This window comes from Neolamprologus multifasciatus, chromosome 14 (genome assembly GCF_963576455.1).
Source record: "Neolamprologus multifasciatus chromosome 14, fNeoMul1.2, whole genome shotgun sequence".
NCBI lineage: Eukaryota > Metazoa > Chordata > Actinopteri > Cichliformes > Cichlidae > Neolamprologus > Neolamprologus multifasciatus.
In genome coordinates, this window is record NC_140452.1 from 7,130,432 (window position 1) to 7,150,624 (window position 20,193).

General features: G+C 38.4%; 2 protein-coding genes and 1 long non-coding RNA gene across 3 annotated transcripts in view; 1 reads left to right on the top strand and 2 right to left on the bottom strand.

Moving 5' to 3' along the window:
• The window catches only part of LOC146503408 (uncharacterized), a 276,290-nt gene that overhangs the window by 35,776 nt on the left and 220,321 nt on the right, over positions 1-20,193 (top strand). The window lies entirely within an intron of this gene.
• The window catches only part of LOC146503413 (extracellular calcium-sensing receptor-like), a 40,362-nt gene that overhangs the window by 7,536 nt on the left and 12,633 nt on the right, over positions 1-20,193 (bottom strand). The gene's annotated exons all lie outside the window — the stretch shown is intronic.
• On the bottom strand, positions 1,694-20,079 carry LOC146503414 (extracellular calcium-sensing receptor-like). The gene is made up of 9 exons (XM_085131060.1): positions 18,680-20,079; positions 18,442-18,594; positions 18,305-18,354; positions 17,381-18,071; positions 17,127-17,275; positions 15,033-15,217; positions 2,447-2,850; positions 2,282-2,362; positions 1,694-2,083 (listed from the first exon to the last, which is right to left on the bottom strand). Exons 1-9 carry the CDS (start codon positions 19,145-19,147, stop codon positions 1,727-1,729), a joined length of 2,538 nt encoding a protein of 845 aa, XP_084987186.1. The 5' UTR covers positions 19,148-20,079; the 3' UTR covers positions 1,694-1,726.

The following is a 20,193-nucleotide window of genomic DNA, read 5'->3' on the forward strand; positions in this document are numbered from 1 at the left end:
TAAATAACAATAAAATCAAAGTAATACACAACACAAAACACTGGGTCACCAACCCAGGACCATGACAATATCCATCAATGTTGAGTCTATTCTATATAAAATATTCTAGAGTCAAATGTGAGGCCATGTGTCCAATAGCTAAAGTTTGATCGAACCTCCTGATCAGGCTTTCCAGTTTGCCTTACCTCTTGGTCAATCTCTAAAATGCATTTGCTGTCATTAAAATAACAGTTATTTTAATGCTAAGGGGTATTTCTTCATCACTTCTAATATATTTTGGATTTGAATGAACTGTGGCAGTTGTATACAACTGACATTATAGTAAGTGTATTAAAGTGTGCAACAAAATAAATATGTATAATCAGCTAAAACGTATCCATATTTGGAGGTAACATAGAAATTCAACACTAAATATTCCTGTTAATTGCTCTGGTTACGTAAAGCCTTTCTTTAATTTCTAAATAACCTGCAACCTCGATTTGATGCCAACAACTGTAAAAACTAGACAAAACTCAACATTTGGTGTAAATATTGACTCATTTATTCCAAAAGCTGTATTTGAAAATTCCTCTGTGCTGAATGTTCTAACAGCAGGTAGAGCTGTGTACTGTGAACCAAATTAAACAGCTCATTACTTACATTTTAAAAATGCTTTTTATAAAGCATCTTTTTTATCCAGTAATGGTTGAAGTAATATATATAGTATATATATATATATTGAAAAATAAATTGATTGTTACAGCCAATCAGTGCAATGAATAAATGGTCATAAACTGTGTCATTAAAAAAACAATCTTAAGAATTTTAACTTTAACAACGTAGTTCCAGGTGTTTAGACATCCTTTTAGACAATTAAACTCAAAAAAATCATTATTTGCAACTCAGATGAACAAACTAAAACCAGTCAGGTTGCCTAAAAATCATGTTTTTGACATATATAACAAAGAAACAGTGTTTCCCACACACAGATTTTAAGATTTAGGTATAAATGGCTACTAGACCTGGAACTTTTGATACCCTCTTTTCACAGCTGGCTTGCCTGTATTGCTGCAGTACTCTAAATCACTCAACTGCTTCCCATGTCACACATTTGGGCTGCAGTTAGAGCTTGTTCCACTCATGAGATTTGACAGGAGCTGCAGGGTCCCTCTTACCAGAATCTGCAGAAATCTCTCTCTCTCACTCACACACACACACACACACACACACACCTACACACACACACACACACACACACACACGCACAAATACCAACACCAAGAACAGTGCAACATGCTAACCATGTTAGTGTTTAACACAGTGTTTGCCTCACTAGGCAGGGCTTCTGTTTTATCGAAGACATGTGTGGACAGTACAGAGACTCCTGGTGGTTTAATCACTTTGGGGCTGACTGAATCCATGTGTAAGCAGGATTGTGTTGCACACAGTTGGGATGTAGATGAGGTAGAAAATAATAGTTTTTAACAAATAATTTCAGTTAAAACAAGTAACAGAACTAACAAGAGAAGAAAAACATCCAGAATCACTGAAACATGTTTCATATGATATTTTATTTACTTTCACATTCAAACATTATTTTAGTAAGTGATTACTACAGTATTAAACTTAAACACAACTGGGTTTTCCAACACAATAAGGGTACAACAAACACAAAGTTTTTCTTTTTTTCACATTAAAATATTATAAATTTATATTATTTTTTTACTCTGAAATAGAAATAAAAAATTCATCTTGAATATTTTCCAGTCATGCCTTTCTTGATATTTCTCTCGGGTTGTAGTAAAATAATGTAACATTTGGGGATGAAAATACATAGTAACAATCCAAAACTGGATGATAATATAGCAAATATTTCCACTGCCACAGAGAACTTTCCAGGAGAGCTGACATAAGCTGGAATGAAAGAAATCCACACAGCCCAGAAAATCAGCATGCTGAAGGTGATGAGCTTTGCTTCGTTGAACGTGTCTGGTAGTTTTCGTCCAAGAAATGCCAGGACAAGACAGGCGAAGGCGAGCAGGCCGATGTAACCAAGGAGCAGGTAGAATCCAGGAGGCCATGGCTCTTTACACTCCACCACAATCTAATAAAATCTAACAATTAGTATGTATACAGAGAAATGGTTCATTTTATATGATTTATTTGTTTCTGCTCTGATGTCTACACTAAACACTGAAGTCCCCTTCTATAGGATTTGAAGACATCTTACTGTATAACTTAGTGATATTATTGTCCAAGAAAATAAATTGCAACAATTGGTGTTTTAGAACTTCCTACTCACTCTTCCAGTTGAAGCTTGGTAGTTTGGATTCCTGAATGGGAACGGAGGTGCGGCTAGCACCCAGCCAGCACAGAGACAAATCTGGAGCAGCATAAAATAATAGTTACAGAAAGTGGCTACAAAAACTGACATTAAAATTTGCTGACAGTTTGATATCTTTCCCACCTGAGGAACTGTTGCACAGATGATCAGAATCCTCTGCTGAGCTGTACTAAACAGCATCCGACCCCTGGAACCAGGTACATTAGTCCGGAAAGCCAGGAGAACCACAATGGTCTTAAAAAGGACGCAGGACAAACACAGGGCAAAGCTGATCCCAAACGCTGCCTGGCGGAGCCTACATGTCCACCAAGACGGCTGACCAATGAACACCAGACAACACAGGAAACAGAGCTTGAGTGACAGGAGAAGCAAGAAACTTATTTCTGAGTTATTGGCCTTGACGATGGGTGTATAGCGGAAACTGTGAAACACAATGGTGATGATAGATGTCAGGATGAATCCCAGCAGGGTGAGTGCAACCAGGATGATACCCATGGCATCATAGAAAGAGAGGAACTCTTCTTCCCCTTGTGGGATTATGATATTATTTTATGCCATGTTAGACCCCTAATTAAAGATTGTGAATTATTATGTAGTTTTAGTTTGCATTATGCTCCTGAATTAGAAGAAGGTGATAACTATTACATTTGGTAAACTGATTTGCATTATATTAGACTGCTGATTTATTGTGAATGAATGATATTGTTTTGTGATGCATTATACTGCTGAGTTATAAGAAAATATTGTTCACAGAAAGTCATCGTCTCATTTGTCTGATTAGAAGAGAACAGAGCATTCTGCCCCATCAGCAGGAGCAGATAAACAGGGAGCCAAGGTTGTAGCTTAGGCGCTGTGTGAGAGAAAGAATGTGAATGTTTAGGCTTTTATGATTAGGTGGGGGCCACTAGAGGCTATAAGAGTTTGATCAAGGCTCCACCATTTCGAGATCTGATGCTGTCTGTTGTATGGTGTCCATCTCCCACGCGTGTGTTCATTAAATCATCGTTTGACTTGACCCGGCCGGACCAGTGTTGTTATTTTGGTTTTCCTCCTGTATCCATTCCCAATATTTGAATCCGTAACAGTTTTGGGGGCTCGTCCTGTGGTATTGGGATGGAAGTTTTGGAGGCTTGGACGGTCCGAGGTGGTCAGACGGGCAGACATTATCCGGCAATCGAACTGAGTGGACAGGCGCCTTTATAAAAGAGGTAGGCACAGGCCTGTTGATTTTATCCGAAGTGTGCTGAATTGGACGATAAAATTAAATGTCTATTCAGTAAAAGTTGCCGGTGAGTGTCTGTTTTGATTTTGATGAAAAATCTCATGAGTTTTGAAACTTGAAGTAAGGTTACAAGTAATAATACTGGGTTAGAGTCCCAAGATAAAGTAATAATACTGAGTTAGAGTCTCAGGTAAAGGTAATAATACTGGGTTAGAGTCCCAAGGTAAATGAAAATAATACTGAGTTAGAGTCTCAGGTAGTTGGATAGGGAATTGGTCATTTTGTGAGTTAGAGTCTCCATTGGTTTAAAGGATTGCATCTGTGTTGGCCATGTTGAGAGTTAGAGGCTCCATTGTCCATAACGTTGCATCTGCGTCGGTCATACTCTTGTTTTAGAGGGTTGACGGCGGTTTAAAAGTATTATAAATTTTGTTAGAACGGTGGTTAGAGTCCACTAAGAGGCGCATAGCCCGGAGGTTACGCTCCCTCCTGGCCGCGGACGCGCGACCTTGACCTGTCGGCGAACAGGGTTAGTTCAGTTGGTCACTGTGGAGCTTGGGGCACTCCAGAATAACTAGGAGTTCGAGTCTCCTTATCTGCGCTTTTTTGGGCACTTTAAATTGAGGTAGGGACTTTAGAGATGAGGCCAGATACAGTTCGAGTCTGATACTGGTTAATTGATTACAAAAAAGTTGGACTTTCTTCGGTTGGACCCGTTATCTTAAATTTGTCAAAATTGTGTAGGCGCTAAAACTTTCAGGCCTGAGAGTGAGTGTAAATATAAGACGTCTTTGTAATATAATAGAGAGTTGAGTGTGAAACGAGGCTGTGTGTGATGATAGCGCGCTGCAGGCTATTTTTGGATTGTGTGAACATGCAAATGAGGTGGCTGCTGTGAAGCCCACAGAGGACTTCCTGTTTAGCGTGTTATTGAGTTTTATAAGTATGATTTGCAAACAATGAAACATGCCTGTAATTAAAACGCTGATTTTGCTGATTATAACATTACAAATAAAGTTTTGAATGACTACGGTGAATGTTTAATGTTTGGCTGAGTTTTGATATGGGAGAGACGGCTTCGCAGCTGCTGGGGGTAAGTGACCGGAAACTTGCATGCCCATAAAAGGCAACTGCCTGACTGTGTGAACTATGCACCAAGAGAGAGAGTAAAATCTAGGTGGATGAAGCGAAGGAATGTTTTCAGAAAAGAAAGAGTAAGTGAATGTTTTCAGAAAAGAAAGAGTAAGTGAATGTTTTCAGAAAAGAAAGAGTAAGTGAATGTTTTCAGAAAAGAAAGAGTAAGTGAATGTTTTCAGAAAAGAAAGAGTAAGTGAATGTTTTCAGAAAAGAAATAGTAAGTGAATGTTTTCAGAAAAGAAATAGTAAGTGGATGTTTTCAGAAAAATAGTAAATGAATGTTTTAGTCTCTTAATACAGGTGGATTTCTCTCAACCTGGAAACCTGAGTACAGCAGCAAAAGGATAGATTAACAAAATTGGGACGACACACAGGCCAAGCTCTGGCTCAAAATTTTACAGTTTGACCTCTCACTTTGTCCCCACCCAAAAAAGAAGCTTAAAGGACATCTTCTCCTCCAGTTATCGGCTACCATCACTGGAAATTTTCAGGCAAGTTTTTCACTGAATTGTTTTTGGCACCATGTGTCCCTGAATCTCACAAGCAAGCTCTAATTCCTGGCTGAAGACATGGAATGCTGTTATTTAAGGTGGGAAATCAAAATTTGGGAAACAAAATTAAAAACATACACAATTAGAGAAATGCCTTGTTTGAGAAAAAAGTTAAAATAACCCACCCACAAACGCACATACACGCAATGAAGAAACAGCTTACACTCATGAACACGTGAAAATTTTCCAGCAAGGTTAAAGCAGCAAAACTTAACATACACCTGATGTTAAATGATAAAGTCTATCCACTACTAACAAATAAACTCTCTGGGTTGCAGGACAACAACTTGACTTCAAAAAGACAGACACTGGTAAATCACAAACCAGTGATGAAACAACAAATTTAGTGGTTAAAAGAGTCAAATTGTGACATGTGTTCCTGTGATTGATTAATACAAGAGATTACTGAATAAAATAAAATTCCTTTTTTGAATTATTAAACATGATCTTAAGAATTTTAACGTGTACCTGTGTTGTCCTGTCAACTTGGTGGGTTATGAGTTGATTATATAGTGAGAAAAAACAAAAAAAAGGGGGGGAGAAGGCTGACACAGGGCCTGGCCCCTCTCTGAATAACACAGCCAAAACAACATTATTTTCAAACAACATCATTTTCCTGTTCGTCTGTTTTTGTTTTGTTTTTGTTTTTTCTCTTTATGCTTAATTACAGGCTGCTTTGTCGGCCCGGAAAGCCGAGGCTGACCTGGACTCCTGCTCTCCCCTCTACCACCTTTGCTCTCCCTTCTACCATCTTTGATGTGACCCTGACCAAATGCTACAGCAGCTGGACTCACAACAACAGCCTGAGAATGTCAACAGTGCTGCAGGAAAAAGATCTCATGCAGCGGAGACGGAGAACGTTAAATCCAAGGCCCGTTTCACTACACGGGGGAGATTTCCAGACAGCTTCAGCTGACAGAGCTGTGACGAGACGCCTATTAAGCCCGGATGAAAGGTGAGGCCGAGCAAAAGAATGCTGACCTTAACAACTCTGCATTAAAACTGTGCAGGACAGTGATGGACCAACACGGATGATCGGGCAGCAAAAAGGGCGTGCCAGAGACACGAGGAGTAACTGAGGTCAGGAGGCACCTCAGATTGGACAAAACCAGCAGAAGAACATAAGCTGAAGGCACAGGTGTCGGGGTTCAGCCAGGAGCTGACCTCTGAGAAGAGCCGAACAGCAGAGCTGCAGAAGGCCGTGGAGCAAAGCAAGGAAAACATCAAAAAACTTCAATCTGACGTGTACGGAAAAGACTCTGAGGTTTCTGCCCTCAGTGAGAGCTCAAGACATCAGAGCAGAAACTGAGCATGCCTGAGGAGGAGCTGGCTGCTAATCGAACCCATCAGTCAGGCTTGGAGTCCCAGATACAGGACTTAAAATCAGGCCGGAGCTTGCTGGAGCAGGAGGTTGTCAAACCTGACGAGAAGCTCCAACACCAGGAGCAAACCCTGAAGGACCTGCAGAAGCAAAAAGGGTCAAGTTAAGGAGGAGCTGGACAAGGAGAAGATGCAGGACACTGGAGAAAAGGACTGCCTCAATTGGGGTCAGAACCAGTATGGAGAGAACTTTGGGCAGCAGCACCAATGGACCCAAACGGACTGAAAAGGAGGAGAGCAGGACCCCAGGGTACGCTTCAGGCCGTGGTTTACCCAGAATACCAGAACAGGAAGGTGATGAACACAAACACACACACACACAAACACACACATCTACATACACTGACTCAGAAGCAAGAGAAACACACATATGAACACATATGCACTTGTTGATTGACTGAGAGATGACACACACACACGCACACAAATCGAAATGCTGATTCAATTCACTGAGAAGTGATCCACACACACACACACACACACACACACACACATGTTTGTGCAATGAAGAGTGATACACACATGCTGCTGCAATGAAGAATGCTTTACTAACAAATGCTATGCTGATACGCAAAATGCTGCACACAAACGTCCAAATACAGAATTTGTTACAACAACAAGAAGCCATTGATTGTTTAATTGGTTAAATGCATTTCATGTCACCCAGAGGGCATTTGTGCAGATTTAGGGGACAGGGTCTAGAGCAGTTTGGTTAAGAAAACAATGTCTGTGAGTGATGTCTGTTTATGGCTCAAGGCCTCAACTGAATTGTTTACTGTGCTTCACACAGCCTGATAAGGAGCAGTGGTACAGAGTGAAAATTATGAATTAATGGTGTGGGCCTTACTTCGGAGCGCCACATTTTTGTGATTGAGATTTAATTGAAGGAGGAACACACTGAAAAAATAAAATAAAATAAAAATAATAACAATAATAAAATATAAAATAAAAAGAAGAAAAGGGGGCCAGCCCTTGGATTTACGTAAGCATCCCACATGTATTTAACACAATTGCCTCAGGCTTTAAAGATTTGTACAAAAATTCAACAGGAAATCATAGCTTCCCTGTATTTCCTACATTGTTGGCATGCTGGTGAGTGCTGTTGCTCCACAGTAAGAAGGTCCTGGGTGCAAGTCCACAGTCTGGCTAGTTTGCAGTGGTTTCTCTCTGGGTATTCTGGTTTCCTGCCACAGTGAAAAGTCATGCAGCTGTTAGAGCTAGGTTAATTGATGATTCTAAATTATCCGTGAGTGTAAGTGTAAATGGTTGTTTGTTTCTAGGTGATAGACTGGTGACCGGTTCGGGGTGCACCCTGCCTCGTAACCTATCACTTTAGAGTTATTTCCCAGCCCTCGTGCAATCAGGATAAAGATAGGAGGATGGTAGTTGTTGTAGACCCATTCAATTTTTATGGTAACCAGAATCTAGACTTTGTTGAACCGTAGGCAATATGAAGACAACATGTAGTATTTAAGGGACCAAGTAGAATTTGGATAAAAGTTATTGAATAGTGTTGAAATAAAAGGACAGAATTGTGAAGGATTAAAATATTCCAGGAGCTCAACTTACTCCATCTGAACATGTTTTAATCGTGTAATATGAACTCAAAATACACAGGTTAACTGAAAATGAAAAGGTTGTGTTGATTTAACTCAGTTGTTTAAGTTTCTACCAAAGCAAAACATTTGTGTGCAACTAGTGTCCACTATTGAATCAAATAAGTCCAACATGTTTTTGTCAGTGCAAAAGAAGTTACGGTACCTGTATTCCTACACAATATTGTCCCGGGACGGAGAAAAACTTTCTGGTGAAGTTTTGGTTGATTTTGGGTTTTGCTTAACACTAGGTTGATTTTATCAGTGAGGTTTGGATTGTTTTCTTCCTCTAAGAGAGAGAAAGATGGTTTTATGCTTGGACATGTTTCCAACGGGCCCCAGTATTTGTTATTATATGAGTATTTTATTGGTTACGTTTGTCTTTGCTTTTGTTACAGTGCACTGAAATAAGAACATCTGAGAGGAGTGATCCACCGGTGGTGATATTTTGGTATTTTGTGAGTTTCTGATTTAACAAATCAGCTCTTTAATCCAGGCCTGAGAGATTGAACTTTAAAGCGCTATAAAACATGATTACTAGAAACAGTCGCAAAGTATTTTTCTCCATGATTATAATGGGCTCTGGAGAAATTCACTTATATGGGACATTGATCACATGAGAAGTCCTGAACCTAAAAGGATTGCAGCGAGTCAATCCAGTTCAAAAAAAACCCAAAAAAACAAGGAACTGTTTTCTTTTAAAATGATGACGTCATCTTGCTGGTGATGGAGCCTCGAATAGGTTGCGTGTGGGACTCCATTATCAGCAATATCTGGTATGAATGTGTGTGAATGTATGCATGTGACTGGACTGTGATGGACTGACGACTAAATGTTTAAACTGACTTGACACTGAGACAAAAACGATACCGACTTTAGGATTAGTACATGTCTACAAACAATTCACCCAGCTTGTAAAAGAAGGGTGGATGTTTTGTCTCGCTTTGTTTTGTTTTTGCAGGAGTAGGAGGACAGAGACTAGGGGGGGGAGGCTGTAGCTTCACATGAGTGTGAACTGCAGACTTAACCCTTTGGTTGCTAATTTTGAGCTACTGATGTTTCCATCAAGAAAATTGTGTTTTATTAGCTGTGTTTCGATTAATGCAGCACATTATATTGTTGGGAATGTTAAATGCTAAAGTGAAGAGAAGCTTTGATTTCACTCATGACTAAACATGTTATTATTAACCATAGCGGGCCACTGTAAAAAGTCAATCAATTTTGATAGAAAAAGCAAGAAAAAACTCTATTGATACCTACACAGCAAATCCAGCATGTCCAAATTAACACTGTCAGATTTGATTTCAACACTTTTAAAGTGTCTATATGGGTCCACACCAGAGAGGGTTGATTTGACTGTTTTTGGAGAGTTGGTACGTTAACTCTGATTTAGTGTTGAACGCCAAATCTCTCTGGAGTTGATAATTTAACACTTGGTGTTAAGAGTTTATATATTAACTCTCAAAGAGTATTTTAGTTTAGCTACGTAGGAGTTATCTTCTAATTAATTCTAAAAAGCAGGAATTTTACTGTTCTGAACTTCTAGAAATTTCTTTTGGAAATAAACATTTACTAAAAAGACGCAATGGTTTTTGAAAAACATTTATTCTGAACTGGGCACCACAATTTCAAAACATTTTCTGAAAGATGTAACAGTGTACATGTTCTCACTTTCATTAGAATTTCGTTTATCAAAAGGTCTGACATAGGTGAGCTGGTAAATGCAAATAACAGCATTCTCATCACTTATTTCAATAAATACAAAATACAATATGCATGTCCTTCATTCATCACTTTGTGGAACTTCAACGCACTTCCGCTCTCCCCCATATTCCATCGTCACAAGCATATCCTATGTGGAGATTGAATAAAAATTAGTTGACACTAATTAATGGCACAAATCAATTGCAGCACAGTAAAAAAAAAAAAAAAAAAGAAAAAAAAAAAAGAAAAAAGGAATCCTTTTTGAGCCATTACTTGTGTAAAGTATTTTCCCAACAACAGGTAATACTGAACTAAATGTAAAACCTCAACCTTTTTGATTTTTATATAAACGGTGTGCACAAAACTCTGGAGGGATCTAAGTGCTAACGTAGAACTCAGTCGGGACTCGGGACATCTGCTACTGCTGTTTGCTCGTTTTTTATGGGAGATGTTTTCAGGCTTCAAGTAGCACCATTATATCAACATTTCACATTCTAGACATTGTTTTAAGTGTATTTGACCAAGAAATTTGACTCAAAATTCACATGCAAGCTTTTTTCAAGGCTGTGGTATTTGCCCGCAAACAATACCTTTCAGCTAGCTAAAACAGAATATTATGCTATCAGCGAGCAACATGGCTAATGCCTTTCACACAGCTTTGTCTCAACTCCAAAGAGCCACAGAAGTAAAAGCTAATAACAATAATTGAAACAATCTTTGAAAACATGACTTACCAAGCATGGCAAACAACTCAAATATGTAGAGCAAAATGTTTTGAAACGGCTTCACTTCAGCTTCGATTGGAGCCGTGCTGGGGGCGGAGTCTGTGAATTTACTCTATTGGTGTCATAGCCCCTGTAGGAGTTCAGAGTTAAGAGGTCAAGAGTTAATGTTTCCATTGTAACACCTCCAGATTTGAAATAGAAACACTCATTTTTAACACTCGATTTTAACAACTATCATTTTACACCTCAGAGTTACATTAAAAGAATGTGACTCTACTTAGAGTAAAATTAACTCTAAGACTACTAACACCAAAACATTTAACACTTTTGAATTTGCTGTGTATGAATAACAGGGGAATGATAGACTTGTCACATTCAAAATAGAGATATGTAATGACAAACCTTGGTCCACGTCATTTAGGTTCTCGATTGAAATAGTCAATAATTTAGAAAAGTAAGATAGAACCGACAGGGGCATGTGGTGCTGCACAAGAACAAGAGCAAAATAAAGAAAAATTATTGTTTAGTTTTGATAAATTAAAATTAAAATGTACCATTACACTCAGAGGATCAATATGAAATTCAATATATGCTAATTTTGTATGAAGTACGTGACTGATAACTGTTCTGTCCTGAGCTTTTGTTTTTACAGCGCCCACTTGACCACACCAACAGTTTCTCGCCACCAAAAGCGGGTACTTGCAAAGAATAGGGAGGAATATCATCAGAAGTGGGAAAGGTAAGCCCCGATGGGGGTGATAATGTAACACACCCAAAGAAAGATTTTAGGTCTGACCAACCGTCTCAGTCGTGGGCAAAACGATGACAGTCAATAAAATTCTAAAAGATAATTTAGTGACAAAAAATATTAAGAGATAAAAGATAAAACAGTCCAGTGTCCCATTCATGAATCAAATAAAAACACACAGTCCCAAGGTCAGAGCCAGCTATGCCACACGGCCAGTTGCACTCCACATGTTGCCTTTAACAGGGGTAGAAGTTGTCCTTGGAGACCCACCACCCTGCAAGCATATAGCCAGTGATCACTCCAACCTGTGCAACTATGCTGCCTTTAGGCTGTGGCATATAATGGGCCCTGGCCCGCACAGAGAGACAAAATGACACCTTCAGTATAAAATTCATAGCGCAAAACCCATACATCCCAAACATATCAGATTATCACATTACATACATGCACAGAGAGACAAAATGACACAGCAGTGTTTGTAGTGTGGGCTATAAGTAGACCAGTGTATCAGTGCAATCAAGTACACCTGCCTGTAATTAGTCAAACCGAATTCCAGCCATTGGCTAACCAAAAATGTGACACACACACAAAAAACCACTCCCAACCCAGTGCAACTTGACACAATAATATGGAGCTGAATTAACACAGGCACACTAGTCTACCATGTTACAATAACACCATTAATTTCACGTATGGTCAAATTCTTAAAACTTGACCCCAAACATGAAAAATTCTTCAAACATTTAGAGACAGAGTGGAGTTCTAGATAAACATAATGCAGCAAACCACATAAGGATGGAGCATTGGAATCAATAAGATGGTGAAAAAACACGCAGGAAGAATGTTGATCATGTTGATTATGTTTATTCTAGTGTGCAGAGATTGGCTAATCTGACCAGGAAATGTTATAAATGGATTGTCGGAACAATCAGCGTTAAAATCACCTTTGACAGTCCAGACTAAGATGGCGTTGGACATCTTCAGGGCGGAAAAGGGTTGGTGTGACCAAAGTGTGGTTTGGCTTGTTGTATGTATATTTCAAGATGATACAGCTCTGGATGGACCAGTTACCAGGGCATGGAAGGAGGACAGACTCATTAAATGAGGAGAAGGAATTTTCTGGGATTGGAGATCCTGTGGGTGAGTGGTTGACTAAAAGCATGCATAAAAATAAAAGCTATCTTTTGTTATTGATTGGTAATAGATTGATAATTGGCCACATTCACAGTTGTATTGACTTGTAGTGGACGTAGTCTACTTCATGTTTAAGCACTCTAATTAACAGATTGAAAATAGTGACATTAAAGGAAGAATATGCAGCACCACCCTGTCAAATGCCAGTGCCGGTGGGGCTCAGTGATGAATCAGGTGAGCTTCATGGCTGAATTAAAACATAGAGGCCCCTGCGGTGGTCAGTAAGGGATAAAAAGGGTGTGTTTTACTGTTATTTTAGCATCAGTATTATTGTTACATCAGAATCATATAACAAGCATTGCATTGAACATTTATTGAAGCTATTGACATATTAACATTTGTATTACAGTGATTGTTATAACCCCATGTTAATCTTCTATCTACAGGTGTCAAAAGTAGTCAACAAGTTCATATTGAAGTGAAGTTCATATTAATACAGGTTTTGTTTGTAGACAATTGTGAAGACGCAGGCTCTGGGCGGAGCCAGGTGTTGAACAGATCTAACATGACAATTAAATTGATTTCATTCCCTAACACAGAATAACAAGACTGGAGCAACGACACTGGACAGGAGAAAGTCTGATACTTTCTAAGATATGAGGTCACTAACCTTTTCTTTTAATTTTCTAGCTTCATTGAATGGACACATGTTAGAATTAGAAATGGCTAATTTGTTTATGTCTTTTATTAGAATGACTGGTTTTAATCATTTTTATACATATCTTGCAAATGTGCTTATAATGAGTTGGCACTCGGTTTTTTGAAGGTCATAAGCTTCGTTCGGCGATAGTCCGGACTGATAAAGTGTAAGAAATGCCTTGAGTGCAGCGGGCTAAATGCAAACACGCTTACACACACATACACTAAATTAGGATAAGTCCTTGGGACATTCTGAATATTCTAAACAAATTCTGAACCACCAAAAGATCAGTAGACAGCAACATTAGATTGTTAGAGCTAGGAAGAGAGGTGTTTTGGTTTTCTGTCTCTTACAGAGAAAGGAACAGACACCAGACGAGGTCACAGATATACGAGGATCCTTGGCAGCAGAGACAGTTACGGTGACTGCGGAAACATCAACTGGGTTCAAGTGTCATGGCATTTTGGGCTCCAGTTAGTCACCTCAAAAGGATGGATCCCATAAACACAGCAATAACCACGAAGGGGTTGACGGAAATCCAGGAACACCACACCAACGACGTTCGAGAGGCTGTTGGTCATAAGGAGAACACCTTTCTGTTGCTTTTCATGGGGAACACAGCTGTGATCCCAGAATACACAGATCATTGTTTGAAATCGGGGCAGAATAATCCCCTGATCTGTGCAACGACTGAAGGGTTGTCTAACCCCTGATGTTGAAGGAAACAAGAGCCGAGGATCACCCGACTGGAAGACATTGGTGCCTACAGCAATAAAATAAAGGTTAAAAGCTCCTCGGACAGAGGTTCTAGTCCGAGTACGTTTGGAGGGTATAAGGTAGCACTGAAATAAAGCTGTGGGAGAACTGGGGAGTGATGGGAGTATCATCTATACCTACTGTTGTTGTTGTAATAAAAGTTTTTCTTGCATCTGAACTGAGTAAACACAGAGGTCATCTCACATATGGTTCACCCAACAGGGGGACAAAAGGCCTGAGGAGTAAGGAGAAATGAACCCGGCAACACTGGATTGCAGGGTGTAAGTGAGCTCTTTATGTCTAAAGAGCTCATCAGGGGGAATTGTGGGATTATGATATTATTTTATGCCATGTTAGACCCCTAATTAAAGATTGTGAATTATTATGTAGTTTTAGTTTGCATTATGCTCCTGAATTAGAAGAAGGTGATAACTATTACATTTGGTAAACTGATTTGCATTATATTAGACTGCTGATTTATTGTGAATGAATGATATTGTTTTGTGATGCATTATACTGCTGAGTTATAAGAAAATATTGTTCACAGAAAGTCATCGTCTCATTTGTCTGATTAGAAGAGAACAGAGCATTCTGCCCCATCAGCAGGAGCAGATAAACAGGGAGCCAAGGTTGTAGCTTAGGCGCTGTGTGAGAGAAAGAATGTGAATGTTTAGGCTTTTATGATTAGGTGGGGGCCACTAGAGGCTATAAGAGTTTGATCAAGGCTCCACCATTTCGAGATCTGATGCTGTCTGTTGTAGGGTGTCCATCTCCCACGCGTGTGTTCATTAAATCATCGTTTGACTTGACCCGGCCGGACCAGTGTTGTTATTTTGGTTTTCCTCCTGTATCCATTCCCAATATTTGAATCCGTAACACCCTGCAACACATTTCACCTTCTCTTTGTCTGACAAGTAGTATTCAGGACATTTTATGCAATCAGTGGAAACTTTGGGAGCAGAGAACACAAGACAACAAGACATATGTGGATTAAAATTCAGGAACTCTTCATTCAAATCAATATTTTTTCAATACTTTTTAACAGTGCAACATTTTCATTCTTTAATATGATATGGGCTACCAGTCTGGTTGCTGATCTCTCCATCTGCACAGGGCAAACAATCAAAGCAGCATTTGGGCTCTCCTCGGCGTGTGGCCTGCCTGCTACCAGGGGGACATGGAGCACTACACTGAGATACAGGAACCTGAACAAGGAACAGAAAAAAAGTGAAAAGATTTTCTTACTGAGTATTTGACATAGTTGATCAAATAATTTTCAACAGTTTAAAAAATGTTTAATTTTAAAGTGGCATAAGAAATACATTTACAATAACTATAACCTACCTGCCTCTCTCCTTTTGTCCATACAATAGTGTTCTTCATTATCTGCAACTGTTGACCATGGGGAGCTGAGCCATCATAGCTTCCAACTTTGATAAATCTACCTTAAAATATTTCAGAATAAAACCAAACCAAAGTTTTGGGTTATAAAGTAAATACCCATAACTTCTTGTTCATGGTTGTTGTAACAGACAGATCTTTCAAAGGGACATAAAACACTTTGTCCACAGAAACTTATTCTAACAAAGTGTCACAGATTTAAAATTGTCCATGAATTCAGATTAATGCATAGTATTTAATGCACAGTACACAGTGCATTAGCTACACCTTTTTGCACACCCTCTACAGTGAAAATAACAAATACATTTTACAGATTAGAGTAAAAATCAATCATATATATATATATATATATCAACTGTAAGAATGTAATATTCTGGATATTTATAATTGAGCTATTTGCATTATTAGAGCTATTTCTGCTATTTTGTAAACTTTGTGATATAATGTATTATTTAATTTAGTTAAATTATACAATATATACAATACTGTTAAATAAACGTGTGTTACAGTTATTATCTTGAAGCAACTGTAACAACATAATTTATTTAGGGATTAATGAAGTATTCTGATTCCGATGCCATAACCTATTATACTGCCAACTGGTTGGGTGTACTTGGGAACAGAAAGACTTAACATCCATAAAACTGAAGGTTAAATTATATGTTATTGCATAACATAGTGCTTTTGGACACATGCTCTACTGTTCAGTCAGTATATCTGACCCAATGAGGAAAAAACAAACTGAGGGGAAAGTGTTTGTAGCTTTTCAGTCTGTTTAACTACTGGTGCATTGGACTAGAACAGCTTCTCCTCCACACAGTCATCATCTATAAATTACTCTACAAATTTAGCTTTACGTCTAAGTAGAGTCTCTAGTTTCAATGCATTTAGAAAATGAGGCAGAACCAATGACACTGGCTAAAGAGGGCTGACATCACTTGGGAAGCTTGTAGAAAACTAAATAGAAGAAAGTAGAGAAGAAATAACAATTTAACATGAAGCAATGACACACTCCGGGGCCTGATTAACCCCAGCAGGGCCTCCTCGGATGAGGGTGTCTAGTGATAATGACTGAAACACCCAATGAATCCAAGGTCCAATACTGATGATGTGTACTATTTATTTATTTTTTATTAAAATCTAGATCAGATTTCTAATCCCTAAACCTAACCAAGGAAGTTAAAAAGAGACTGAAAAATGGCAGAACAGCTTGTGATAAAAGAACGAAACACCCTGTGAAGTTGAGGCACACAACGATGTGTCCCGCTGGGAAAGTTTCCAGGCGGCCTTTCCTCATAGTAGCTATCCCTCAAGACTTTCTCCATTTGAAGAAATGCATTATCAGGGATTGTAACATCTAGTCCTTTTATTGAATTAAAAGATAAATGAGTGAAAGTGAAATGACAGTCTTTCCATGTTTTTAACATTATATTTGATGCTGAAGCCTAAAGTGACCTCCCCAAAACTGTTTTTTTGGTTTAGTTTCCTTCTTAACATTGAGCTGTTGGTTCTGTCACAAGTTAACCAACATAAACTATCATTGAACTATTAGCAGCAACCAATCTAGTTATGGACATTAAATTCTGTACCCGGAATGATTACACTACTTGTGCTATAAAAACTGTGATTTGAAACACCTATTTATTCACTCCATCTTAAATGGACAGTTAAATCTATGACAATTTTTAGAGTAGGTGTTCATAGTTCAAATTAGGATTAATACATACAGTGTTTCACATGTAATATTCACTTAAAAGTTATACTAAACCTCATTTTGTCTTTGCTATCCTTCTGCCAGTTAATGATGTCATAGAGAGGGACTGGCTCTCCATTGGAGTCAAAATATACTTTCTCATTGAACTGGTTGGTAAAATTGACCATCTTCAGATGTTGAAGAAACTACATCAGAAGAGAATTATAAAAAATAAAATATTAAACGAAACAAATAAAAAATATTTTTTAAAAATTACAAACTCAAAAGAAAAAAAAATCACATGAATTATGATTTGGATATTTTGTAATTGTTTCAATTACCTGGCCATTCGAAAATGAACTGTGTTTCTCACACAACCCCCTATTATGTCCCACAGATTCACAGTTTAAGAACGTGTGCAGAGCATGGGCAACAGCATACACAGCTTTATACACATTATAGGATATTCTGACCGGAGATACATCGCTATAACTGCTGTCAGTCTGTCTCAGATCCTCTGAACCTGTGCATACAGGTTTTGCCAAAGAACCTGCATAATTTCTATCAGCTGACATATTAAACAATCTTTTTGGTCCAACAGTAAGCCCAACCATATAGCTAGAATTGTTTTGAGAGCCTAGTTTGTAATTTAAAGTATCCATATAATTCAATCTTTCCAGAGTATTCACTTCATATTCTTTGGCTCTGTCTCTTTCAAACTCCAGCTTACACCCAAACTGCTGTTCCCAGAACATATTGATGAATTCCATTCCTGGTTTGGGAGAGGGTCGGACATTCAAAAGAAACTCTTTCAAGCCAGGGATGGTGACTCCAGGGAAGGAAAAGCCCAGTGTTCCCTCCAGGAGAAAGTGGAAGTCAGGTGAGGCCAGCTGGCTCGAGGTCACCCAGGCTTCACTTGCTATCCACTGTATCCCTGTTACATTCCTTTGAGCTAGCTGGAAAGGCAAACATAAACAACTCTGAAGACTATTCACGTATATACTTAAAAATACCCAAAATAGGATTTGTTACATTATTAATTAAGATGTTATTATTTACAAAATGCATCAATCAAGATACTAACTTCTGAGAACAGATGTAGTACATCTACTCCTGAAGTAATGACCACGACAACCCGAGCAGTTGAACTCTCCAGCTTATCTGCCATTTCTAGTATTTCAGCCGTTGTGGGTGATGCTGGGATAGAGAGATGAAATGCCACACATCCACCTTGCCTTCTAAACTGATTAGAGAATGCTTGGATGCCATAAAGGCTGTAGTCATCCTGAAATGTATATACAGAAAGCATTTATAAATCATGTTGCTGTCTAAAACTGTCCCATTATAGCATTTAAAAAAGTTTTTATCTCACCGTAGCTCCTATTGTGCCCACCCAGAACCAGCCGAAGTAAGTGACAAGATTTACGAGACCTCTAACTTGAAAGAGATCACTTGGCACAGTTCTCAAGAATGTTGGGTACAAATGCTTGTCAGTAAGACAAGTACAAGTGGCAAAATAACTCACCTAGAAGGAGAGCAAGTTCTTTCTATATTATTGAGACACAAACCAAATACATAAAATTATTAAACAAAGTTGTACAGATTATTACCAGTGGTATATTGAAAGGTCCAAGTGTTTGAGCTACAGCTCTTGTAGGGGACGAGGATGCAAGACCAATCACAGCAGGCACAGGAGAATAATACAGACATGTGGAAGATTGTCTTGCCTTTATCTCTTCTGTTGCATTTACTTTTATGTCATTTTCAGTGTTTCCAGGATTGTGATGAATTGCTGTCTTAACTTCAGCACTTTTCTCTTTCAGTATGGTTAGTATTTTTGACTTGGCTGTTATTGCCACAGTCTTTGATTGCTTCATTTCAATACCACTGTTTTCAATTTCTGCTGTTTTTTCTACCTCACTGCTAACAGCTTTTGAGTGAGTGAGCAAAGAATACAGAGCCTGCAGGCTGTTATGGATATGGTTGCAGCTGCCCATAATCCTGTAGCCTAGTTTAACACCCGGTAACAGACTTGAATTACGGTTAATTTCCTCCACTGCAAACACCATTGTCATCATCCATTGAAAGGGTCTTTCATGAATGCTGCAGACATTTTTTTTTAAAACAGTATTTAAATTTTTAGTATAAAGAAATTAAATTAATTTTAAAAATTATGATTATAAATTATGTAATATAAATATAATTTACATTTGTTCATCAGTCACAGTGCCACAATTCCATGTAAACATAGCATAGCAACATAGCAACTGACATAGTTTTTCATAAAATACTGATATTTCATTCATTCATATTTAAGGGAGAAAGAACAAAACAAAATGAAGACCCAGCATAGATTAATAATACCCTTACACTCACCCGCTGCAAGGTGGAATTTGGGGTTCACTGTTGTAGCTTTGCTGTGGTTTTGGCACAACATGTTGCAGAGGGAAAAATCCTCCAATCACAATATCACCGTCAGAGTGCAGGGCTAAGGGCTCACTGCCTGCCAGTTTGACACAATCTTGTAAACTAGATTTAGAACTTCTCACGTCCCCAATCCTTAAACTATGCTGTGTCTCTTTCATAACTTCTTCTTTTCTCAACAAGTGTCCCTCCACACTTAGTGGTTTTCCTTCATCTACAGTGTGAGAAACGTCAGAGAACACAATGTAAACAGGATTAGAAAACAGATAAAGCATTAAAAGACATTTACCAACAAGGGCTGAATACATAATTGACCGTAACCCCATAAAAAACTGTATGCTGAAAACAATGGCCCTCCAACAGCATCTGTGACAAGCCAGTGAAGTGAGTTAAAAACTGCATTGTTCCAGATGAGTCATTATGACATTACCCAATCAGAGATAGGTTGACGTGACTCTCATGAACCTTAAGTTACAAAACTCAAACACTGTGAGGTGACAAGAATAAAAGACAAAGTCACAAATATTTTATTTTAAAGCTATGGGAAGTTAATAACAAAATATTTATTCTATTCATGGCTTCTGAGTATATATTTACTTAATTTAACTGTAACAAAAATAGTACATTAATATGTAACTACACATTCACACAGTAATGACCAATTATGCTCACACATGTGCAGTCAATGTTAACATATTGA